Genomic DNA, 26,158 nt, shown 5'->3' with positions numbered 1-26,158 from the left:
CGCCACCGTTTTGCGGTCTACGGTGTATAAGTATCGCGTTAAACATAATTGCTAAAACAAAAAAGGAAGAGAATGGTTTACATCGAAGATTACGGCAATAACGATTTTCGTTCAATGATAACATTTGCATAAACAGTTCGTCGGTTTATGTTTGTATTATTCTTCGCGGACGCTATCGATTATTCAAAGTGGTCCTACAACTTTCGCAGAGTGATGCGCCCGCCTTGCATCTACATTTATCAAATACATTTTTTATTTATTTTTACTTTTTTTTAGGGGGCGGGGGGACTGCAGGCAAGATTGAGGATTTTAAACTTTCCGATGTCGTGCCCACCGTTTTTCTTTCTTCGTTACTCGGACTCGTTCCTTTCGCGCTATGGTGTCTAGCTCTACCTCTTCCGTGACTCAAGTTCGATATTTCGAGGTTTTTGTTTCTGCAAATGGCGCTTCATAAAGTAGTCTTGGTTGATGTCTGTAGTGTTTGCCCACGCGTTCAGACCATCTGCGTCGTATTACCAGAGTCGATTGTGGTGGTTCCTAACATTTTTGGCCGGGTACTAGCGGTTGGGAAATCCTGCGAACCTGGCGTGGGTCGAGTTGAACCAGGTTCGACTACTTCGAACTTCTAACGCGATGTTCTAGAGAATTTCGATTGAAGTCGGCTTGTACCCGCGTGAGCGGATGTTGACAGAGAGCTGATGCCACTTTGCGAGAAGAGGTGGGATATTTACGAGGTGTATCGTTTGATGACACAACATAAACCAACAAAATAATTCGAAAGTCCGTATGTTCTTTATAAATTGCTTAAGATATAAGTAGAACTAATGTTATTTTTCCTACAAATATTTTAGCTTTTTTTTTTTTTTTTTTTTTTTTTTTTGTTACAATAAGTCAGGCGGCATTTTTCACCAGTCGAACTTCGTCGACCTCGGCCAAAAGTTCGAAAGTACGCCGAAACAGTCGACCCTCTAGTTTCGACAGACGTTTGCTACATTAATAATTGTAACCTCTAAAGAAAAAAATACCGTAAAAAATATATATCTAAAAAAACGTGTTTACATTTGCTACCAAAGAAAAGTAAATTTAAGAGACATACTACTGTTGCTGTAGATTCCAATTACCCAATTGTTTCTGCCGTTTTTCTCTAAATAATAGGTTCCATTACGAGTGACGTCACAGGCGGTGGTCACGTGCCTACGTGTTCGTCGTCTTGTTTGTTCGTCGTTAGTTTACGACTGAATTTCATGAGCTTACGCGTCCTTTCTGCGTTACCATTGTGCCGTTACTGAAGTCCTGAACCAGGCTTAGGGGCAGTGGAATGCGACAACCCTTGGCCGGAAGTCTGACGTCGCTCGTAAAAAGAAGACGAAAAAAAAAAAAAAAGTCGGGAACAAAGATCGGAGTTATAGCGATAATTGCATACTCGCACGGCTGGGTGCATTAAGTCAAGAGAGTTAAAGCAAAGGAACCAAGACTCTAAAAGCCCTTTAGCGTCCCTAATTATATCGAAATTAGCTTAGCCGGTGTGTCTCTCCTCGTTTATTTATTTGTTATGTTTCTTCTGCGTAGTTTGTAGCTTTCTTGTGTGTATAAAACTTGTACTGCTCAAATCTTCAGGGGGAATATAAGAATAGGTATTTTCTTTGCTGCCATGCCGAGCTCGTTCGTCACTTCCATTTTTACTTTTTTTTTTTTTTACTTTTTGCTGGGATTTTAAAATGTCTCGCAGTATCCGCCCACCTCCAGGTCATGCTTTACTTAAGAATGATAGAAGTCTATTTTCAAACGTTAATGCATAAGCATTCTCTCTCTCTCTCTCTCTCTCTCTCTCTCTCTATATATATATATATATATATATATATATATATATATATATATATATATCATTTTTATTCTTTTAATTTTGATGCGAGAAAACATGTCCATAAATGCCCAAAATCATATGTTATTGATTTCGTCATTATTTATGAATGCTGTTAACTCGAAGTTTGGTGATACAGGATTGATGAAATTTATACAAAATTATGGAAAAAAACACTGACTATGTGATAAAATAAACGCTCCTCAAAACATGTTAAGCTGAACTGGCAAACTGGCGGGCATTCCCTAGCACAGTTTCGTCGGGCTGCACGTTTTTTACGCAATTTGCAACAAAAAGAAAACAAGAAAAAAAAAACAACAACACTTGTTTCTCCGGTATCCAGACGCCGCGCCGTGCCGTAGCGATATGACAAAATAATAATAATAATAATAGTAAGAAGAAGAAGAAGGAGACGCAATGAAAAGTGTGGCTGCAAGTGAAAGAGGCTGGTGGGTTTGGTGGTTAGCGACCGACCTTGCTTCATCGCAGCAGTTGCCGAGTAATCAATCTTCTCAACGGGAACGTGAACGCTGGCCGCCCGTCGCTGTCGCGTTGACCGGGACCCTACTTTTCCTTTCCCCCGACGTCTTCGTCCCCGCAGAACTAATCTACGTCCCGTTTACTTTACGATGGAGCACAAGCATGACGCTACGAGGCGCCCGGATCCAATCCAATGTCGCGTAAGTGTCGCGTGACCATCGTATAGCGACGACCCGGGGCGTGGAGTCTGCCGATGCGTTCATAGCGCTGGATTGGCTGGGGGATTCCTCGCGGGGTCAGCTGCGGTTTATCGAAAAAGGCGTGGAACGGGGTACGAAGGACAGGAGTTGGCTGCCGCAACTATCTAGAGACGGTGCTGCCTGCGTTATACGTCGCTGAGGGACAGAGGGCAGCAGGGCTTCGTCTTTCTGGGCCCGACGAGTTTTTCGACACTGTTGAAGACAGAAAGAAGCAGCACCGAAACCGGGGAGGATATGGGATGTGACAGACCACATTGTTCAGGCTTGGTCGGTTTACTTTGATCGATCTCAAAGAAAAAAAATCGTTTTTTTTTATTACAAAAAGAAAAAGAAGGGGTTGTTTTGGTTTTTTTTTTTCTTTGAAGAACTGACCATTGCGTCTTTTTTGTTTTGTTTTTCTTAGCTGCCAGACGGTTCTTGATGCCCTTGTCTCCGGTACACATTGGCCATTTAATACGACGTCGCTCTTTGCTCAAAGGTGTTCACAATTGGCGGACATGCAGGTTATGGCGCCATTACTCTAGTGCTGCATCACTCTTCCGTTAAAAAGTTGGACCGGCTCTCGCGATCAAACATCATTTTACAGCGGAGCTGTTAAGGGCTAGTTTCCCTAGGATCGTGTCCCCCGCAAAGAAATGAAGACACCGAACTCTGGACACCTACCGCCATCTATGAAGCCACGTGTCTGATTGCCGCCGTCGCTCATAGATGGCGGCAGCCTTTCCACTCTGGCTTGCCGACTTCCGGTCGGCCATTACTTTCCATTGTACCCCCAGCTCCGCTTGTCTTCCTTCTTCTCCAGAGTGGAAAGGCTGAAAGTTTTTTTTTTTCTTTTTAGTATTCCCGGGAGCTGAGAAATACCACGCGGTTGGAAAGGGAATGATAGAAAGATACTGCTTTGTGAAGATGAAACTCAACAAATTATCTGTGCTCTTCGGAAGGAAACCATTGGCAGCGGCATTTACCTTCGAAGCCTTATAATGCATGCATTATAGAGAATTAGCGAGGGGATTGGTGAGGAAATTGTTGTGTCACGTGACGTATATTTTCCCGCTAAATTTACCGGGGAAACTGAATGGTTCCAGAAGTCACGTGACGTCAGGTTACGTGACGTCGATTTCCCCTGCAAAATTTAACGGGGAAAATGAATTGGTCTCTGGAACACGAGACATGAATTTTCCCGCTGAATTTAGCTGGTAACTGAATTGGTGTGTAGGTCACATTGCGTCAATTTCCCGCTATATTTAGCTGGAGAACTGGGCTGATGTTTTGGCCACAAAACATGGTTTTTTTCCTCTATATATTGCGAGGAAACTGAGTTTACGTACAGATCACGTGCCGTCAAATTCCCCAAGGTGTATAGGTCACGTGGAATCACGTCACGCCACTTTTCCGGCTAAATTTAGCGGAAAATGCACTGACGGACAGACGGACAAATTTCGGGGGCGGGTAACGTTAGAGCATTTAATGCTGTAATAGGTTCAGTTGATTGTTTGCTTTCGTCTCGGGCTGCCAGGGATCTCACGTTTTCGCTCCATTACCATGTGGCTCCACGTCCATTAGAGGCGATACTGATTCTGTAGAGGCACAGGGGTTGAAGGCCAGTGATAGAAAAACGAATACTGGGAAGGTGGAGGGAACTAAACGGATTATCCTATCAATAGAGAATGACCATTTCTTATTTCAGCCTCGCTGTGTCTGTGATTCAACAGGCGTGTTGGGGCAGAATTGACGTGAAAGTATAAAACACTGGATTAGGTGGCGCACGCTGCCGCTTCATGGAAAAAGGTTCAGCTGTAGGAATCCATGCATCCAATCCATCTAAGCCCTCTGTACATAGGGCTTTTTTCATGTGTGTGTGTTTAGATTTAGTTTGAAATCTCACCAGAATATCTTTGCGTTGTTCGAGAACTCGCGTTGTGTGGTTCTGTGCGCCGAACCCGGGGCAGAGCTTTCGCACTCGGCCTAGGTATCTTGCTCTGTGATGGACAGCGCCTGCTTGAGTAGTCGGGGACGGCAAGAAGCATCGACTGGTCCTCTATGGGATACATATCGATCTCTCTGACTAAGGCGAGCCAGAGCTCGAGAAATCGGCTCGTCAGCGGCTCAAGTGACTGCAAAAAACGACGCCTAAAAAAAAAGAAAAAAAAATAAACATTGAGTAAGCATGCGTTTATGCGACCCAAAGACGTTTTCGATCGTGCTTCTTGACGTCTCTCGTCGCCAGCGCGACTCGCCCTGCTTCAGCGTTTTATCAAAAGCCAAAAAACGGCGCTAATGAAGAATTGTTCCCGTGTAAACGAAAAGGAAAATGGCGGAAAGCGTTCACCAGCATGGCCGCGCACGGCTTACCGGAAGTGAAAAGGCGTTTTATGAAACCGCCTTTTTTTTTCCAGCATTTCGTTTGCACCTGTCAATAATGGTACACATCGCGTCACTGTTAGGGCGAACACGACATTGGCGCATTTTCGCTTTTTACGTCAAAATAGTATTAGCGAGCACGAAATTTTATCGCTTACATTATAAAACTAAATGAGCTCTTTTCGTAGCAATAATAACTTGGATGACATCCCTTGGTTTCAAAGAGAAAAACTAGAAAAACCGGCGATTGCTTGTTCGCGCTAACACTGTCACGCTCTGCACACTCCTTTTCTCTCGCGGGCCGGCAGATTTGACTCTCCTTGAGCGACGATGCGGTGAAGTTCTTCCTACAAGCACGCGCAAACTAATTCGATGACGAATGCCCGACCGCGGTAATGAAGGCAGTGTCTCCGGAGGCGTCCCCGTCGACGCCTGTCTCGGGTCTTTTTTGTCTTCTCGGGGGCCCCGGAACGAAAAGTCTCCTCCACGGATCCGCTCGTGGGGACCGGTCCCGTCGCCTTGAAGAACAATAACCCAATAAACGTTATGGGCGCGAGGGGCCGTGCGCTCCTCGCGAATGTGCCACAGTGACCGAAGGGGAGGATGGTGATTTTGGTGTCGGTTGTGGTGCCGCCGTCGTCGCCGGAGCATTATCTCCCTTCGGACTTCCGTTTGTTTCCGGTCGGTTCCGGCGTAGATTTCGTTAGGTTCGAAGGCATGCCGGAGCAGACCTCCGCAGATTATCGCGATTCTCCAGTGGAGAAGAGAACGTTAATCGTAGTGCGGTCGGCGATTTTTTTTTTTTTTTATTGGCTAATGACATTTTTTAGGGATTTTCTCAGCTTGCCTTTACCACTCGACTTGGCTGGCCGGAGACACGCTACATAAACCTGAGGCATACGTAGATCTGGAATCTTTCAGTGGTCTCGGAAGCCTGGTCTGAAAACAGAGAGGGGGACGTTTAGGCAACTACACATGGGTACAGCCATAAGTGAGCTTCGGTTTTTATTTACTTTTATTTCGTTCGCTCCGCTTCATTACAATGGCTACACGGCAGGTGATTGTCTTTCTAGACGCCGCAGTGTCCATGTCACCAACGTATTCGTTTAGACGCCGCAGTGTTCATGTTACCAACGTATTCGTCCGGGGGGCTCATCTGTGTCCGTTGAAGTGGTACGGCTTCTGCAGTGAGAAAAGAAAGTGTCAGTTACATGGAGGCAGGACGGTTCTGGAGGCGACATGACGCCACCAGGGGTGAAGCCAGACGCATGGGGGGATAGCGTCTCTTGGTCTTGGTCATTGTTGGGGGTGCCCTTCACACTGATGGCTTCACCTCTGGTGGCCTTATGTCGCCTCCTGAACCTGCCTACCCCCATGGTCAGCGATGACTTGAATACGATAAAGAATGCAAGTTCCACGGTTTCGCTACGGTTCTTAGAGCGCGTCTCCGACTGGCGTATATTTTGGAGCCGGGAGAAGCCAATATTCAACTTCACCCGGCTGTTAGCGGTCTCCTTTACTGAAATTTCATAACTGGCCCACTCCAGATTACCGGTGTCGGCAACTGAAGTTGGCTTCATTTCCTCATCAGTCACCTGTGTCCTCTTCCGCCACATACGAGCTGCTTATCCTGTTTGGTAACTGCACTTTCCTCGACAAAAACAAATATGATAGTTCTGGAGTTCGTGTATGTTGCCGAGCGCGAGTGCGTACATTTTGGGGAACGCTCTATAATTGTTGGATCTCCTCTGTGCCAATGTACGTTCCAAAGCTGCACGCTATGCCCCTCTATTTCCTGCCTGTGGTGTGTACAACTTAAGAAATAACATGGAATTCGAGCCATTATTGACTGCAGTAAAGTCAATCACATTGCCTCTCACTATGACGGGTCGCAAATTTATTAAATGATGGTGTTTGTTACCTTTGTAAAAGCGGTGATCGGGGGGAAAGCTGCGTTGTGTATTCAGCGAAACGACCGATGAAATGGATAAATTAGGAGCACACCTCTGGTGTCTTCGACGCGTTGTCGCGCTTTAAATCTCACAGTTCATCCATCTCTTTTTGGGATATAGGCCGTACATACCCGTACCTTCATCTACGTTTTATATATTTTCCGCTCTACTCACTTTTAATCTTATAATTTCTTTTATGACTATATGTCACTTATATAAATTTGCCTTCCCTTCTCTTCTCTTTGCAGGTGAGTGCCTCGTTTGCAGCTCTGCCTACTCACCAGGTCAAAATGCAACGAAAGCGTGAGCGATCCTGCCTTGTTCTTGCCAAGCGCACGAGCCCTGTCCCGATCTCGAGCCGGAAGGACTTCACGGCCCCAGTCGCCCGAGCGGGCCCATGATGCACGTCGTCCATGCTGGATTTAACCCTCAAAACAGAACCCCCTCTCCATTGTTCATGCTCCAGCGACTCGAGCAGCACCACTGGAAATCGTTTGTCATCTGCGAAGTGGGGGTTAGTTTCGCTGTGTTTTCATTCCCTTCGCGTCGCTCTCATTCCCCCGCGCGCACACACACGCACACCCGTACTGCCGTTTTTAGACGTTGTTGTTTCGCTTATTCGCCACTGAGGGGGCGCAGCCGTCGTTGATGATGGCGATGACACTGGGGATGGGGCTCGTACGCCGAGGACCCTAACCTCTTATTTGTGTGTTTTGTTTTTGTGTGCACTGGGGATTCGGTCCAGCTCGTCTCCTGCGATGATGATTGCGGTACCTCTTCGTGCGGCGGCGCCTCCCGCTCGTGGAGATCGAGTGTCGCTGTTTGTCTTGTAGCTCACGGCCGAACGCGTCTGATGTCTCCGTGTTTGCTGTCTTGCCCGGCCGCGCGGCAAGAAGGGCGGGAGGAACGGAAGCACGCGCGAAGAAGAAGAACGCTGCCGGCGGTTTGTTTCCCTTGCCGCGGTAACGACAAAAGCGAAAAAAGAAGACAGACAGACAGAAAGAAGGAGAGAGAATGCTCTGTCCTCTGGCCAACAATCCTAGCAGAGATGGCGACTCCGAGCTCCAAAGCACATACGAAGCATCCTTAGTTGTAGTTATTGTCTGTCTTCTTAGTCTGTGTCTGCGTATGTGAGAAAGAAAGAAGGGAGAGAAATAATAGTCTTTGAGTGTTAGGAGCACGACGTGCGTTATCTTTGTTTGCGGGGAACCAAGTTGGGCGACGTGGGCGCGTACGGAGTTCAGTGCTTTTGACAGGTCTTCTCTGCCGGGAGTAATCCCGCCTGTTAAGACGTTGCGCACGTCCCCCTCCCGTTCCGGAGATTTCTCTTCTCCGAGTCTGCACCCGCCGAAGGAGAACTTTCTTGCTGCGCGTAGAGAGAGATAAAGGAAGAGCGAGAGCAACGCGGCTAGTGGGACGCGTTATGCAACCGCCATATTGGAACACCCAAGTTGCAGTTATTTTGGGCGGTCCTCACCGCAGTCGCCACGTTCAACTCGGGCGCTGTGGCGCTTCTCTAGGGCGATTAAAATGACTCTTTTCCGCGCGAAAGCTAACGAACAAACAGACGGCTCGCGTAAGCCGGGGTTTAAAGCCTCTTCGTGCGTCGACGCGCCGGCTCCGCGGGTAATGTTTGATGACGCTTCACGCGTCGTCGATGTGATTGCTACACTAAGCCTTTACGTTTAGGATCAGTTCAAGGGGAGAGCGCTTTTTTCCTGCGGCGGCGTCGCCGTCGTTCGTACAATTTCGACGCGGGCCCCACTCCGCCGTCGGATTATCGTAGCGCGGCGAAATTTTGGCTTTCGGCGGCGTTGTCGCTTGTTCGTTCGCTCCGCGGGTTTACGAACGCGCTGGCTTTTGTGTCGAAGCGGGGGAGCTCTGCTGCTCCCAAATGCGTTGTATAAATAACGAACTGTCAGGCGCTAGCAGTGTGGAAACCCCTAAATGCTTCGAATTTTTTTTTTTTTTATTTGCGTTTGTGTGTGAATACAAAGTAGAAGTCTTGACAAGCGCGAGCAGCTACTTATCTGTAGAGTCAACCGCAAAAATGGGAGCCATTGCTCATACGTTGTGTCGAGGCGGGTCATTTGGGTCGGCGGGATATGCTCTGCGAATACTGTTTCGGATGCGGGAAGCATGGCGTAACAATTCGCTCCTTGCTGCTGCTTTCGTTAACACTTTTTCTGGGTTTCTAATTCTGTTGTTGCGTTCTTAAATTTTCGTGTACGAAGCACCGGGTTTTTTTTTTTTTTCTCTTCTTTTGAAGCATCGGTCGACATATTGATCGATGACTCTTCTGATTCTTCGCCTCTTTTGCACCCCGCCCGCCTACAAGGTGAACAGACGAATATACAGCTGCGGCGCGTATTGGTTACGTTATGATTTTTGCAGTTCTTACCACATGGAAAAAAATGGCGGCGTTGTTAATCAGCTAAATTTACTTTGTCGACCGACAAAACATTTTCTGTTCACTGTGGGCATTCTTCGTATTATTAATAATATTATTATTACTATTCGCTTATGTGCGCATGAAAGTGTATTGAGAGTAATATTAGACAAGCATATGCTTTAATTCGAATAGAGCCAAACTCGCGATAGATCGTTGTCTAGAATTCGATTCACCTTGACAGAAACAAGGGCAAAGAGACAACCGATTTCGGGAGTCTGTTCAATTCAAAGATACTCCCGTGTTTACGTACACTTTCTGGGGAACGTTATTGTCTGTCTTTTATCTTGACCAGCAGACCGAATCGCGTTTTATGGGAGGTTGGTTTAAGTTTTCACATTTCGCTGACCATGGTATCAACTTGTGTGGTCTACCCACACAAGCTAAAACGCCGATTGAAGATTGCAGGTAGGTGTTCACATGCGCCGACTAAGGTGCTCAGATATATTCACACAAGGTTTAGACTCTGTCACACTAATGCCGCGTGTGCTCCTCACCGCGCTCCATGAGCCTTCAATGAGACACAAACAACTTGTGTAATCCCGCGGTATGTCAGCTTCAATGAACAAGCCACGTACACACCGTGCGAGACAGCGAGCCCTAACATAATATCAATTTTTTTTTTAATTTTCGCATATTTTTAGCGGATATACATTCCGTACGTTGCTCCGACATTTCTCATAAAAAGTTTCAGCTGTAGAAAATATCCGAAAAAAATGTGCATTATATATATGTGCGTGCAAAGTGTACCTCATTTTGTAGCTTGACATGACGGGACATCATTAGCATTCACAAGAAACGTGAATTCAGTGCTACCAAGGTAATCAAATTGAGCGAAGCTGGGTTAGTTCGTCACAGCGGTGAGGGAGCAGGAAATGGAACCGCAGAGTGGGTGGCGGTTGTGATTCTCACTGACCTGCCCATGCAGGCGGGCAAGCATTATTGCGTTAGGAATGCTACAGAGCGCGGAAGAGTTGACAGAAACAAACCGTAACATTTTTTAGCTTTTTTTTTTAATTACAAACGTATCACTGGAACAATTTGATTGGTGAAGAGGGCTCAACTTTGGGCTCTAATAATAGTAGGCATTACAATATCACGTCCCCTGAGTGTGCACTATCTGAGCAAAAGCGCCGATGCTGTCCGTGTTTGCGCTAGCCGTGCCGTGCAGTTTATCCTCGCAAACAATGTGAGCAGCAACGGCCGTTGCCTTCTCTTATTTTTGCGTCTGCGGTTTTCAACAAGCTATAGTCGTATCTCGACCTGGCGAGGTATCGAAAGAATGAGATAAAGTCCTGGTTTGCACCAGACCAATTTCAGAGAAACCGGCAGGCATGTCAATCGAGCACGAAGGACTCTTGTAGCTCGTATTAACCATAGTAGCGGATCAACGTATCTTTCCAACGATTACGATACAATACGCGAAGTATGAACTGAACTTTGACTGTGGCTACTGAATGGTTCCGAGCATAGCCTCCTCTATACTCACAAAGCCTGGCAGTTCGACGACGGAGCCATAGAGTGTCGGGTCACAGATTTAGAGCGCGACGATCTGGTAGCACAGAGCATCCAAGAGCCATTTCTCGGGGAACCTGAACGTCAGCGCACAGCTTTTGAAGCGGCTAGGGCCCGAAACACAGGGCCCGAAACACACTTGTTTGCTCGGGACAAGTATGTTTCGGCGTCTCGCCGCAGCGGGGCGCCATTCACGTGGCTCTCCTCTGATCCCCTGTGTGCCGCTTCACCTTTTCCCTTTCGGCGGCCGCTTCTGGTGACGATCTGCCAGGCTTTGTCAGTATATAGAAGGCTATGTTCCGAGCTTCTCGAGCGAACCCCCAAGTCTTTGGCACCAGAGATATTCGTTCGAGCCTCTTATCAGTTCATTCCATGCTATGACACAATTACTCATTTCCATGGCTACCGGCAGGAGGAGTAACGTTCTAACGATCAATATGAAGTCGACTCCGCTAACTCGTCTTCGGGTGCCTGCGCGAAGCTGGATCGACTACACCCAGACCTAAATAACTCCGATCGACTCAGTCTATTTCACACAGCGCCGATCCTTTCAAAGTTTTGCGTACCTTTCTCCGCCAAAGCGACGATCCATCGCTTTGACTTCAATCTAGGCATTTCGGAAGCGACGACAGCGTAGGCTTTTCGAGGACAGTCTTTGTTTGCACTTCGCGGGGAGCGCTTTAATTTGTCCGAAGGCTTCCCGGGTTCGTCACTGAACGCTGTGTCGCCGCTGCGAACGGATTTGGGCCCAAAGCGTCTCGGTGCCTCAATACTCCATACTCCGTTTTATGTACACCTAGTGATAGACCCAAGCCAAAACCTAATCGACAAATAAAAATTTAAAAAAAGGCGCGTCACGACTCTGCTGCGCACTTCTCTGACGTAGCACAGTCTTGACACTCCATTGTTTGAACGGGTTTATACGAGCGATGGCACCCGGCGTGTATGGTAGTACGTGGTTGGGTCTGCCCTCGCGTAGCCTTCGGCTCGGTTCATCTCTCTGGAGCGGTACGCGTTTAAATTGGCGAAGATGGCGCGCGCAGGTGAGGGTGCCGTGCCAGTCGCTTTTGGATTGTCGCTGGTGCGGATATTGAAATCCGAGTGAGTGCTTGCTTCGGGGAGAAACGGATTTACGGGGACAGCTCCTTTCGTCCCGAGGCGTGTATACGAAGTCCGGAGAAGCATTTCGGCGATTAGGTTCTCATAGTATGGCCTCATTTGTCGCCGCTTGGAGGCGCTGTCGTTCCGGCTTTTGAAGCGGTGGTGTTCGGTGGCGCGTGTATATTTCGTTTCCCCCTGCAGCGCAGCGCAAATGACGTCACGTACCGATGGGGCCAATCAGCGACGCCAAAAGACCAACGTCACGGATGTCGTGCGTGGGCTGCCATCAGCTTAACCAAACAAGTTTTTTTTTTTTTTTTTTTAGAATGTGTGGTCGCGTTTGTGCGTCTTTTGTCCGCGCTTGACGTAATGTAAAACCAGGTATAGGTGAAAAAAAAAAAAAAACGCTTAAGCCGTTTGTTTGTTTGTTTATGCTTTCGTTGCCTAAGTCGCATCGGCATTCCAAGCGTCACTTCATCAGAACCACCGTTCGATGCAGGATACCGCGGTTATCGAAATATGTCATAATAAAAAGAAAAAAAGCTATCTTTTTTTTTTTCTTTGCACGATGGGAAAGAATGCGATGGTAAAAACGGACTTCGGCGTTGCGCGGATTTCTTTCTCGACCTTGATGATCCGTCCGGCAGGACTGTCTAAGCGTTTGAATTCAGTGCACCATTCTGTTTCTGTTCTGGCATAGCGGGTTGGGCCGATGGATGGACCACGTAAACGTATATCGACGATGCAGGTGGTAGCGATTGGCGTTCTTCGGGAGAAAGGTGACATTTCGAGGCTGAGGAAGTGAGAAAGAGAAAAGGACAAAAAAATTGACACACACTCTCACGCACACACGCACGCACGCACGCACGCAGGCACACACACACACACACACGCACACACACACACGCACACACAAACAGAAATAGAGAGAGATAGACGTACAGACATACACACGGAGAGAACAGACAAAGAAACAAAAAGAGAAAATTCTTTTTTTTTTTTTTTGTCGACTGAACCTATTGCTTGTCTATACCGGCGCCAAAATTGATCCCTTCGTAGGCGCAAGCTGGCGTTCAAACCCTACGCCGCCGTTGGAGCCGCAGCCTGAGCCGCCCCCTCGCGGCTTTCCCGCTATCGCCTCGACGCTATCGCTTGTGAGGTTCCGGGCGTAGGCTTTCCTTCCCAGCCTGCCGTCGATCTGCACAGCTCCCGTGGCCCTTCTTGTTATTTAATGTCGTTGTCTGCCTTTCGAGGCCGCTTTCCTGCGGGCAACAGCCTGGCTCCCGCGAAAGAAAAAAAAAAAAGTAAAGCTGTCCTCTGGGTTTTATGCAGTAGGTAGATTGATCTCCGAGGAAATGTCGGATCAGTCGCTGCATCCCGGCGGGACAAACCTGAGCGAAGGGCACGGACCTTGCTGGCTCACTCGCGCGTCGTGGACGCGTTTATCTTGCGTTGGAACTTAGATAGATGACAGAATCGAGTGAAGAGAGCCTTCGGCGTCGCTGCGTCGTTCGGGTGGGCCAATCGAACTTCGGGAACGAAGCATGGTCGTGGTATTGTTCAACGCGCTACGTAAACGTACGGCGTGTCTCCCCTTAAAAAAAAAAAAAAAAAAAAAAAAAAAAAGTTTGCATTTTGTTTTTTGTTGTTTAGAGCCGTTATCTCGACCAGGTGATAATTGATTAATTGAAATTTTCAGTGGCAAAATGATGGTCGACAGAGCTCTCAAATTCATGGCGCTAATTGACACCAGTTAGTGAAAAGGGACCCCATTTCCACATTGAATTTTGCAGAAAAATCACTCTTGAGTTATGAAACTTTGTCATCTGGTTTCAACCGCTAGTTGCATTTTTGAACGGGATAAGTTTTATTTGGCAATTTTATAACTTTTCTAATGTCTCGACATATAGCTGGGAAACGCGTGATTATTCAGTTTGTTAACAAACAAGAAAACACGCTGCCTTCTTAAAATACATCACAGAAACAGCCGGGAGCGATTGGATGAAGTGCGATGTGAATTCCTTTGAAGATCGCGCGTCGCTGAAAAAGTGATATTATTTTTTTTATACTGCACGTAACAAAGTGTTTGCCTGTCTTTCATTCTTTTCATAGGTGTGTGAAACAGTGTATTTATTAATATTGTTAGAGCGCTTATGTAATGTGCACTCCTTCGCACCGCCTCCTGGTTTGCGAAAAGACTCTGAGATGGCGCCAGGATACGCCCTTTTCTTTTCCACGCTCTTTTCGGTTTTCTTTTTCCTCCTCGCCTCCGTCTGACGCCTCTTCAAATTTATTCTCCGCCTCGTTTCATCCGGGTCCCCCGGGAGTCATCTCCGGAGTATGTCTTGGGAAAGATAAATCTACGCGTCTTTTATTTATTATTATTATTTCTTTTTTCTTTTTGACGTTGCAATCGCTGCCGCGGACGGACTCAATGCTGGCACCCCGTCGGGAATGGAGAGATGCCTTCGCCGCCGAAGCACCGATGTTTCCGCCGCCATTTGAGCAGAGGTGTAAAGGCTTTCCGAACCGTTTATTGCGTATTTTTCTCCCGTCCTGATATGTTACACCGAGACAGCGTGGTCACGATAGCGGGAATGGACAAGCTTGCTTCGTACGTGTCGAGGGTATACGCATCTGGCCGATAATCAAATATTTATACATACTTGCCGCTACATACGGCGTGAGATCAATCCGCTCGAGTTATGTCGAGTAATGTATTTCCCTGCAAAGGCGGTTTCTTTGGCTGGGATGTGATAAATTCTACCTATTTCTGGCGTTGCATAGCTGTTTCTTTTTCTTGTGTTTGCAAGTATGGTGGCTGGGCTCCGCCGTATTGCTACTGATGTGCGTAGGTCGTCTAATCGTCAAACCTTGCTAAGTTGTTGCTAGACTGCTGACGCAACAAATCGTTTTTCATCCACGGTGGCCAGACTAACGTTTGTCATTATACTGGTGTCCTGCTTCGCTAAAGCTGTGGTCGCACTGCTTATACATCACACAATAGACACGGTGTTTGTTGCTGACACGTATGGCATAGAGCCACGCGGTTGCAACGCCGCCTTTTCCGCAGCGGCCACTCTAGGAACTGCGTGTATTCGTTCAGGTTGAGTCCCGCAAGGGCCGGTGGCGCCATTTCGCTGTAGCCGGGGTACCGCATTCGATATAGTGTCCGCTGTTACTGTTCAATGTTTGCTTCGATCGGCCATTTTGGCGCCGAGACGTATACACCAGAAGAGGTTTCTGGGCTGCCAACGTCGTCTCCCAAGTGGACGCGCCGCGATGAATCACCGAAGTTAGGACCCACCCAGGTCGGGACCATAGAGTTATTACAATAAACACTAGAGGCTCAGCTGGCGCTAGTGTGCTGTTGCAAATTGAAGCAGACAGCATGCAGTCAGAAATTGACTTCCGGTAATGCATTTCTATAGGAAAAAGCGAGTGCATTTTCTCTCTGCGCTCGATTATAAGAGCAAATATCACGAATAATTTGTACGTACTAGGCACATTGGAACATTTCTCAGTCACGCAGACGAAAGAATTGGTCAGTTACAGCATTTTTATTTGAAATTCGCGGCATTAAAAACGGCGTTAAAACCGCTTCGTACGTGTATTTATGTGCACTGTCGGGCACTGTTAGCGCGAACACGGCGTCGACGCTTTCCAGCATGGGGGGGGGGGGGGGGGGGGGGGGGGGGATAGATATATATGTGCCAAACGAACGAACATGTGGAAAACCAAGAGAGACGGCAAGAGCTACGAAGTAACACTGGTTAAGTAACTCCTTGTGCTTGCAGACGATCAAGATAAGTTGAAAGTCACGTAATATAGTCCGATTTGCAATAAATAAGTACTGCTTTATTCTTTCTGCTCATGAATATGTGCGAAGATGCTTGTTCTGTGTTCAAATCATCACCCGCACGCTCCAAATCTTTGCAAATAGGGGGAAGCCAGAGGACAGGTGCGCGATAAAAACTGCCCAACATACGAAATAATAGGAAAACACACCTTTCGTAGCCCACGTACTTTATTTTTTACGTTTCGAACGTTTTCTTCAACCGCTCGTAGAGATGCACGACGGGGTCATTTTCATATAGTGAGAGGACAGGCATATTAGCAATGTATAAGCACCAACGGAATGCTGGCGAACTTTGAACACACTCTACATTCCTTTCGATCGTTATTTTGCTTAGAATCGTCGCTCGTTTCTACATACCTGCCATGGAACAGAGGTTTGGGCCTGAAATATAGCGAAGTTTAACATCGTTCAGTGGTAAAGGAAAAATGCTGCAACTAAAGCAATTACACTTTCACAATATTAATAAAGGTACACACTACCCGGTATAACCGAAATAACAAAAGTTATTAATGGTATTTTGCGGCGACGAGACAAAATTCACGCGCGTTTCCCCATAGGAATACACAGGAAGGCTGGAAAAGTAGACTGCATGCTGTCTGCTTCAATTTGCAACCGGAAGTCCCATAGACACTAGCGCCAGCTGAGCCTCTAGCGTTTATTGTAATAACTCTATGGTCGGGACGCGCTACCTGGGCCCGTTTTCTCGAACGCAAACCGTGGTTCAAAGTTAACTATTGTCCCTAGAACGGGGAATTTTAGGTCACGTGACTGGGCGAGCAGGGGCGCCGAGGGAGAAGCAGTACCTACAAGCAAAATGGCCGCGACGTCACTTAATGAGGGCTAATAGTTCTGCTTGGTTCTGCCGAACATTCATTTCGATCCGGCTGCTATATTAATGACGCGCCATCAACCTATTAGAACGTCAAGCAAAGCGGTAGTTCAGAGGTACAACTAAGCTAACCGACGGCAGCATTCCGCGAACGCATCACTCTTCACCAGTCCGGGACCCAGGACATATGACGGTACATCAGCCTTGCAAGTGTTTTTATGGTGAGTAAAAAATGTTTCGCGAACAAGCGTTGGTATACGAACAGGTTTAATTTGTTACACTATGCATGCCAACTCGCGAGCAGCGATTACTTTGCGGAGAAAGGGGTCATCTTCGATAAAGTCTTCGTTCCGAGTGAACAGCTGAGACATTGTACCGTTTTTCTTTTTTTTGTTTTTTTTTTGTTCGCAGTGCGCCGACAGTATGCCGACAGCATCGAGGTTTCTACATATCCCCGGTGGCCAGCAATTCAACGGTGACGAGAACCTTAGCTTTACGCTGAAGCAGTGCCGCTGCGTCTGGTTCTGACCGCGACGGTCGGTCGATGCATCCACCAATGGAAAAGATAGTACAAGCGCGGTATACGAATCAACCTTGCCGATGTCATCTGCAGAAGTCGCAGAAACGAGAAATAAACAAACACTTATTACAAAGAAAGTTGACGAGATCATCCTTTCGCTTTTTTTTTCGTTTTTCAAAGTGATATTAGGATTATCTTTCGTCTTATTGCGATATATAGCAAAACGCAGGTGTGCGGGTAGAGAAACCAAGGTAGCAGACGATAGTGTCCTGACCGCAAACGTCGGTTGAAAATGGACCAAGCGTCAGTATCGAGGGCTTGCGAACAGAGGCAAAAAATTATGACATTAGACGAGAGATTGAAGTTAATTCGGGAAGTTGGGGCAAGAAGGGAACAAATTATGGGAAAATTCGGTCCTGCAGTAACTGCACACACGAGACAGCAGGCGTGGCTCGACATTGCCGATGCAATGAATGAGCAGGGAGCTCAGAGGACCGCAAAGCAGCTGAAGGAGGCGTGGCAAAACCTCCTGAAAAAATGCAGAAAGGTCTACAGCGCCTACAAGAAGCATGAAGGGCGCACAGGTGAGTCGGAGGAATTTGCATATTTCAAAAAACAAACTAGTTTTCAATTGTTCGCTTTAAAGATGAGTGGGGGGGGGGGGGGGGGGGGCAGGGACACAAAAAATAAACAGAACCTTTTCTGCCATGGATTATAATGCCGTATTTGCATTTAATTTTTTTATGGCATGACTGATGACAGATATAAAAGTGAGTGTTGACGTGTAACTTTCCACTACATTCCTGCCCCTGTTCGAAAACAGTAATAAAATCAAAAGAGGCAACATCTCAAAACACTTTATTGAAATTTCCTTTAAGCGTGTTTTAGTAACCGAGACACACATGAAACAGCAAAAAGTGTGGTAGACCTGAGACAGAGGAGATCAAAATGTTGAAAGCACACCACCTAAACTGTGCCTTTTCTGTTGTTTTTAAGAAAACAGTCCTAAAACTTAGGGCATTGTTGTTCATCGAACACGTCGCTGAATACCCTACATTACTGCATCCTCAAGGCACACAGAAAGCACTATGTACAAAGTTGACTGCAGCACAATTGCACGCAGCGATGTGCATGTTGGAAGGTCACTGTTGCGAGATCACTCCACTGCAATGTTAAGAAGTTACATTTCTGCCACACAGTATAAATTACTATGCTTTTATTTGATGCTTCATAATGCTGTTGGATTTCTGCTGTTTATATTCTAGCTTGGTAGTTGGTTATTGATCCCCCTCCACTCTGCAATGCCTCTGGGGCCCGGGTGACTACGGAATGAAAATAATGTGCATTCATTTGGCAGGTGCCGGCCCGAACCCCCATGAACTGACGCCGCTAATTCAGGCAGTTCTCGACGTGATCGGCGTCGACTCGCCGAACCTGTGTGGGCTCGATGTCATTGAGGGTGACACGGAAGAGTGAGTGGATTACTCTTACATCAGTCTGTATGACAAGTCAACAGCACTGGGTGCCGGGCATGCAGAACAGCTCTGTTATTAATGGTGGGACCATAAGAAACTGACGTGAGAACAGAGAGATTGTAAAAATTGTCATAGTGCCATACACACAATATCTAATTGGAAATCAGCGCACTTTCATGTATCACTACTGCGTGATGCAGGTTAGGGATAGGGAGCCCAGGCTAGCGGACATACTGCACTGCCTTTGGCTCACTTATGGCAAGCATGTAATCGTGAATTTCTCTTCATTTTACTCATACGGCTGCATAATTGCTCTACAAACAACCTGCAAAAAACACACACAGAAGGATATGTAGCAAAATGTGCACATTACAAACATAACTAACACCCAGACAACAGAACTACCGATGTACCAAAGGCAGATATCCGAGCAAAGAGTTGTAGTACACTTTTTGATGGTTAAAGGAATGCAAGGTGGTGATATTTACTTCTAACCTCTTAACCAACAGGTGCAACAAATAAGACAATATTCTTCCTTTGAAAAAGAAAGGTATAACCCTGTTGTTACGCATGATATTTGATTAGTTGTTGAATGAGGGAACAAACTCATCGTTTACGCTGTGACGAACTAGTGCGGAACTCAAAAAGGAAAGAGGTAGCGTTGCTGGCATCAGTTATCGGTTTAACAGCAGGATAGAAAGCCATAGCAAGATTGACTCTATACATAGCCAAGCGAAGACTCTTTTGTAGCATCGTGGATTTCGTAAACAACGAGACTTGAATGTTTGGTTGCTGAAATAAATGGCAAGGTTAAGAAATTTATAAGAAAGCTAAAGGTAATGAAATACTGAAAGTTGCAACCGGTACAAAGAATATTACCGTAATATCCCGAGAGACGACCCATCCCCAACAGATAGCCCATCCTGATTTGTAGCAGGACTTTCTATTTTTCAATGGCTCAAGTTGAGCTACCTTGTGAACACCGAATGTTAGCCTACCCCTTATTTTTACCTAATGTGCTCTCAGTTTTGGGTGGGCAATTTCTCGGGATATTACGGTGAGCATGGATTTCTGCACGAGCACCATGTGTGTGGTCCACTCGGAGATGCTTGAAGCATCAGAGAGTTTCTGTTCTGCAGTTAAGTACACTGTGGCAAAATTCCAGCAACATGTCGGGGTTACAAACACTGTATGTTATACGTATGTTGCCTGCACACTCCTAATAACTACAGCAAATCACTTCCTGCATATCCATTTGTCACAGCGATAGCTTGAGGCAAACGGCAGCGCCGCAGCCTCGGGCGTCAGGAAGCGGCCAAAGGGTGGCAGCAGCAGAAGAGTGGGCAGCAGCTCCCCGTGTCTTGCAGACGAGACGTTGGTGCCGGGAAGCTGCGCAGAGGTATCAGCAGCAAGCTGAGGACCAGCAGCAGATGGAGGCGGAGAACCTCCTGTTGGATAGGGAGGCAACAAAAAGAGCCATAGATGCCTCCAATGCACAAATCGCTGCAGCAGATGCTGCTAAACAGTATTACACTGAAATGCTAAGGCTACAAACCTTGCAGGCTGAACTTCAAATTGAGCTTTTGAAAAAACAATTGGGAAAGGAGTAATCAGAACAGACCAAAAAGGGGGGGGGGGGGGCATTAAGTTCTAAGATTTTTTTTTTTTTTTTTTAGATTGACGAAGCAAGGGCGGATGTGAAATAATAAAAGTACATTTTGAAATGCAAGGATTTGTGAAAACCTCAGTATGTTATGGGGTAGTCGTCCCTGGAGAAAAACACTCGACCCTATGCGACAGCCAGTAAGATGGTGCAAGTAATTTTAACGAATAATGAAATATTTTTATCACCTCCCCAGTATTCCAGAGTACCACATCGGTATCCGACACCAGCGACAATCTAACCAGCGGAGTTTCCATACATGTGCGCAAGCCTGTCGACACGTCAAAAACATCATTGTTGGGCAGTAAGGAAAGAAGCTTAACAATTCGACCCTGCTCAAAACAAAACAGCAAGTAAGCAAATAACCTAGGAAGTGCCTGCACGGCGCAAAACAGTGATTATGCGTTTAAATGCATGGTTACTGGTGTGACCACTCGGTGTGCCTGATTTCTTCGAGGAGAGAGTGTCGTGGAATTTACACCATTCAGGAACTCTGTACTCTTTTTGTTCACTTCCCGAAAAAAACAGGCATTACCATACTTCAACGTTGTTCGACAGCGATTTTATATACCCTTTACTCTTTTACTAAGTGAAATAACCAATGACAGAATTATTCCTCTTATGTACATGACCCATTAGTGGCTGTTATAATCGGACCACTACTGTGACGCATACAGGTTGACTCCTCTCACCTGTAGAATACTTTTAAATATGGTAATAATACCAACTTATAGGACAGAGGCGCAATAAAATGAAATGGTATTATTTTTAAGGCTATTATTTCGCTCACCCCTATAATTACTCGCACTGAGGGCATTGATGTTCGCGTAGCCTGTAGTACGAAGACAAGCACGATGACCAACACGCAGAAGTGGGCCGAAGCCTTTCGCACAAAAGCCGCACGCACTGTTGACCGAGGCACACAACAGCAATATATTGCAGGACTTTTGCGTATGTGGTTCCATGGGTCATGCAGCAATTTCACTGTTAAACGCAGTTGCAATTATGCTGCTTGACCAACTCTAACCTTTTACAACGAGGTACGCTGCAAGACATATCAATCAATCTTTGGGCATTTGTTACTACATACCGAAACTGGATGAGGCGAGAATGATTCTGATCTGTGCCTGCAATGCTGTTCAGAAGAGTTACCTTGTTTGGACACCGCCACATTACATCTTAAGTGCATGTCATTGTTGCAACCAACAAAAAACATGCTGCAATGAAGAGGGTTTGCGAGACAATATGGTTTGCAATGTTTGAGGCACTCTTTCTGCTACAATGTTCGGAATCAGGAAAGGGTACAGACGTCTTCAATATGAGGGTGGACGCCTGAGCGGCATACGACGGGCTCTGCATCATCTCCAAGCGACGCTTTTGCAAATAAAGGTGGATAGCAGTCACAGCACAACATCTGCTTGCTCTAATATCTGCCAATGATTCCATTCTTTTGCAACGAGTGAATTCCGCAAAGCCTGTTTACCCTCGTATTGAAACCATACATGAAGAGTGCTTAATAAAGATTAAAATATCTATGTTCTCCCAGGAATATGCTGGGGTTGGTTCAGCCCCTTATATCAGCTGCTGGTAAAACCACAGCCAAAAGATGCCACGAAGCATTCAAGAACATTTATTATATGAAATCGCGTGCCACATTCAACTTGTTATTATGGTTATCCATTTACGGAGCCTGGTAAACACACAGAGAGGACAATATCTCTGTATGTTTCTTGCATTCAAGAAAATCAGTTTGAATTGAAAAGACCACATACCCACAGACTTACGCTCAACAGAAGAACTGGTCAACAAGGGCACGCCGGGCCTCGTTGCTTTCTCCACGGCCGGCTGCCATGGGCTCCACAGGAACCTCAGGCGGGATGGCAGTCCCTGGCATCGCGCAGGGGTATCTCTTGGCGAGATTGTGGAGCACGCAGCATGCCACGATGATGTCGCAGCACCTGCTTGGCTCCATGCGCAGTTCGGCGTGCAGGCAGTGGAACCTGCGCTTCAGCTGGCCTATTGTCCTGCGTGCATCATATGGACAGAATGAGTATTATTTATTTAAATTACACTAATATATTAGGGCTGAGACTATTTCATACTTTCTGAATGCTGTAGCCTACCGAAAACCCGGCAATCATTTCTTATCATTGCCAAGATATATAACAGTATGTTTACATGTAGACCATATTAAACTTCCCTCGACAAATGTTCCTCATAGCTGAGTGTAAGCGAAACACAGTTTCATACAAACAGTCGTTAACATTAGCAGTCCGAAGATGTCTGTCAACGACTTCCCTATACACCAACTCATGTTTACAAACAAACCGGAGCACCCGGAGCGCCCCTAGCGGACGCCACCGGCGCCGCGCATGCGCGATGGGGGTGTGGGCAAAAAGCTCGCCGTCGCCCATAAACAAACCATTGAAATGCGATGTTGTCGGCGCCGGTGTGAGTCCCCGCGCTCTTTTTCGCGTGGAAACGGTTGATTCTACGTCCTCCTAACGATGTCTGACTACATGAGCAGCGTCAGCGAAATTAACGAGGCTCGTTACACCGCAAAACTTCGCGTGAATAATCTGACATGCGGCGATTCATTCCGCGTGGACGCCGCAGAACGTACGCTAAAGCCTGATTCACGTGATGAGATTTCGCTCACAATTTTCAGTAGCAACGTCGCTCGGACTGCAAAAGCGTGAACCGTAGCTGAGATGGTCGACGTCGATACTGAAAATCGCAAGCAGAATCTAACCAAGTGAATCAGGCATAACAAGTCGGTGATGGCCACTGGTTACAATGATCAACACCTCCTTGTATCTACTGTTTACGTCGAGCCTGCTTACCAACCTTCAAACTTAAGTCTTTTAAGGCCTGCACTTAATTCTTATCGCAAGTACCGGGCCCACGTTTGGTCTACGGGCCGGTGTCCTTTAAAAGAGCAGACGACAAGCAGAAACGTTAGAAAGAGCAGACGACAGTTCGAACGATCAGGCGACCGTTTGAACTTGAAGACGCACTAAACGTAGTCCGCAGGTGGTCCGTACAACTTGACGGTTTTACGGCGTTCATTTTGAAATCAAACAAATAAATTTGATGGCCAGTAGTATCCGTGAATTTAACCCAAAATGCTTCCCGCCCAAGCAATCGTGGCCCGACGGCGTCTGGTTTTCCCTTTTCACGGCACATATCCGCGTTCTCGGACGAACCGAGCGCATGAAAACTGACCTTCAAACCTTTCTCGACTCTCTTGGTACAGCCCCAGTCGCAGCATTTTGACGACAAGGCAGGTTTTTGTCTGGTTCCTTTCAAAACAACGCAGGAATACACGTCTCAAATGGGCACTTCCGCCCACAGCCCCAGACCGGAAGTGCGTCCGACGCGCCACCACCGCGCCGTGACGTAACAGAGATGAGTTCGTGTATAGCAACCCGAGCCCGGTGCAATTTGTCACATTTTTACGGCGACTCCCAGCAGTGTACAGTATTTTAGAATGTATGACAAGTAGGCGTGTAATTTCTGTAAAGGTGGGGCCGGAAAAAAAAAACACGGCTTTGCATTTGTATCTTTTTGCTCTTCTGTATCCAGGTTGAACCAAAATATTGCCTTTCACACGTATGTAACAAATCCTGCCCCTAACGAACGAACAATGTGATATGTTCTCCAAAAAATATGTCGAAGAATATTTCACGTTTTTGTTTTTTGATACGATGCATGCGTTTTGCGTGTCTGCTTTTTATGCAACACTGCATATATGTGTCTACGTTGCACCCTTATGCAGGCCCTCGGGCTGTATAGGGGCACTGGAAAGTACAATAAATAAATATATATTCTTGGGACAGTATTTTCTTTCTTCTCTCTTCAGGTTCCGTGCAATTACTGTTTTCTGCTGGGTCTAGAGAACACAAAACTGCATGTAGGGGCGTTACAATTAACAGTGTCTTCTGTGCTATGACAACAAAATGTTACGTTGTCTAGTGGCATTCTTTTCAATATAGCAGCCCAGTAACCCACCACGATGCGTGACTTTGTCTTACCTTTCAACAATACTCCTTGTCGTGGTGTGTGCCGTGTTGTACCTCACTTCTGCTGCTGATGATGGCGACAGGAATGGCGTCATCAGCCACGGCTGGCAGGTGTAGCCGCTGTCGCCGAGCAATAGGCCATCGTAGATGCCATCGGCCAGCTTGACTGATAGTGTGCTCTCGGTGAAAATCCGGGAGTCGTGCGTGCTTCCTGGCCATCTCGCAACCACATTGCGTATGCGGCAGGACGCGTCAACTACCACTTGTACGTTGATGGAATGGTACAGGTGGCGGTTCACGTACACCTCCTCGTGCACGCGCGGTCCCTGGATTCGAATGTGGGTGCCATCAACAGCACCCACGACACAAGGGAACCCGGCTACGTCAAAGAACTGCTCCTGCAAGGCAGCACTCTCTGCGACGTCAGGCCACCTGCATTGCCAATACATTCACAAGTTAATTTACAGCACAATACCCTAGCATGCACATTTATGCAAAGTTTAGCCGACAACATTCATTTTTTTTTTCTGCTTCAGTGTTCATCGTAAAAAAGAAATGTCGTAAATATCGCCAAATGCCTCGACAAAACGAAATGTTCGAGAAAAAAAAAGTGGGCCCACACCGCGGATCGAACCCGTGTCCATTTATGTATGAAGCAGACATCTTACCCCCCTATGCACGGTGTATGCCCCTACGCTATGCCATCTTTTTTTTTTTTTTTAACCCTATGCTATGCCAGTGCTTATAAAACACGTAGTAACCATTCGTGTTATAGGCTCCCTGCACTGACGTCACATCGCATACTTTTGAACACCAAGTAAAAGGAGGAGAGGGAAACTGCCTTTGTAAGAATGTTGAGTGACAGGTTAATCTTCTCTAATCATCTGGCAGGAGAATAGCAACGCCTGTGCAAACCCGGGAGGCACAAAGGAGGACCCTGATAAGAGGGGAGCTCCTTCTTTCCCTCTTCTCTGGAGGGCAGTTTCGCGTATTGCGTATAGCCCTTTCCGGCCGAGGTGCACGACGGAGTGCGTATAGCTTTACTCATAAACAAACTCAACACAATCTGACTTTTTTTTTTGTTTTTTGACTCGGAACGCTCAGGAACTCTTTACCGTATGAAGTCTTACCGTATGAAGTCCCTTGCTCGACGTGCCAGAGCTACGGTGACCTGCCTCACGGACCGTGAAGCACTAGAGACTTGCACGTGGACGTAGTCGCCTGCAGTGATGAGGAAGTTGCCTGTGGCGTAGAATTGCAGAGCGACGATCACCTGCTGCTCTGCGGACAAGGCGCAGCTGCGACGCGTCGACCGCTCCAAGTCCGGGCGCAGCGTCTCCGCGAGAAACATAATTCCCGCGCGACCAAACCGGAATCGTTGCTGCAGCGCATCCTCGTCGAATTCTTCCAGCGGATCGAGGCGGTCCCGGAACACACGTTGTCGCCCCAGCATGACGACAGCGTACTGCGCGTACGCGCGGTCTCGTCGACGTCGACGCCTCGTCCCGTTCGACATCGTTTCCGTTATCAAAGTACAAATAGGTCCGCAAACCAGTTGTTAGTAAGTCCGCAGTCGGTCGATGGGCTAATCGGTGGATCGGTTGGGCAAACGGAAGAGAGGGCAAACAGTTGAGATCAGCAGGAATCGTAGAAACGTGCGTCGCAGGGAACAAAAACGAGTCTACAGCAGCGGCGTTGCCAGACTGGAAGGGACTCGGGAAAGTTATGCGTTGTTTATGGCGAAACATATTGAAGGAAATGTTTCTTACGTCTTCAAATATTCGTCGACAAACTCTAGCATGGTAGCTAAA

At 46.9% G+C, this 26,158-nt stretch overlaps 2 protein-coding genes across 2 annotated transcripts in view; one reads left to right on the top strand and one right to left on the bottom strand.

The window, feature by feature from the left end:
* Positions 1 to 26,158, top strand: part of LOC8040786 — a 741,318-nt gene that overhangs the window by 429,025 nt on the left and 286,135 nt on the right. The gene's annotated exons all lie outside the window — the stretch shown is intronic.
* On the bottom strand, positions 19,541 to 25,826 carry LOC120848179 (putative nuclease HARBI1). The gene is made up of 4 exons (XM_042294074.1): positions 25,478 to 25,826; positions 24,360 to 24,779; positions 22,110 to 22,349; positions 19,541 to 20,110 (listed from the first exon to the last, which is right to left on the bottom strand). The coding sequence occupies exons 1-3, from the start codon at positions 25,798 to 25,800 to the stop codon at positions 22,112 to 22,114; spliced, it is 981 nt and encodes a 326-aa protein (XP_042150008.1). The 5' UTR covers positions 25,801 to 25,826; the 3' UTR covers positions 19,541 to 20,110; positions 22,110 to 22,111.

Source organism: Ixodes scapularis, unplaced genomic scaffold (assembly GCF_016920785.2).
Source record: "Ixodes scapularis isolate PalLabHiFi unplaced genomic scaffold, ASM1692078v2 PGA_scaffold5__190_contigs__length_132052651, whole genome shotgun sequence".
Classification (NCBI taxonomy): domain Eukaryota; kingdom Metazoa; phylum Arthropoda; class Arachnida; order Ixodida; family Ixodidae; genus Ixodes; species Ixodes scapularis.
This window is presented reverse-complemented; position numbering and strand designations above follow the sequence as displayed.

What these genes read in the sequence shown, in the direction of transcription:
- LOC120848179 (XM_042294074.1), bottom strand. Translation starts at nt 25,800, where the DNA reads ATGCTGGGGCGACAACGTGTGTTCCGGGACCGCCTCGATCCGCTGGAA. An exon ending in CGAGCAAGGGACTTCATACG is followed by an intron (nt 24,780 to 25,477) that starts GTAAGACTTCAT and finishes TTGGCAATGCAG; the next exon opens with GTGGCCTGACGTCGCAGAGA. An exon ending in ACAAGGAGTATTGTTGAAAG is followed by an intron (nt 22,350 to 24,359) that starts GTAAGACAAAGT and finishes TGATGCACGCAG; the next exon opens with GACAATAGGCCAGCTGAAGC.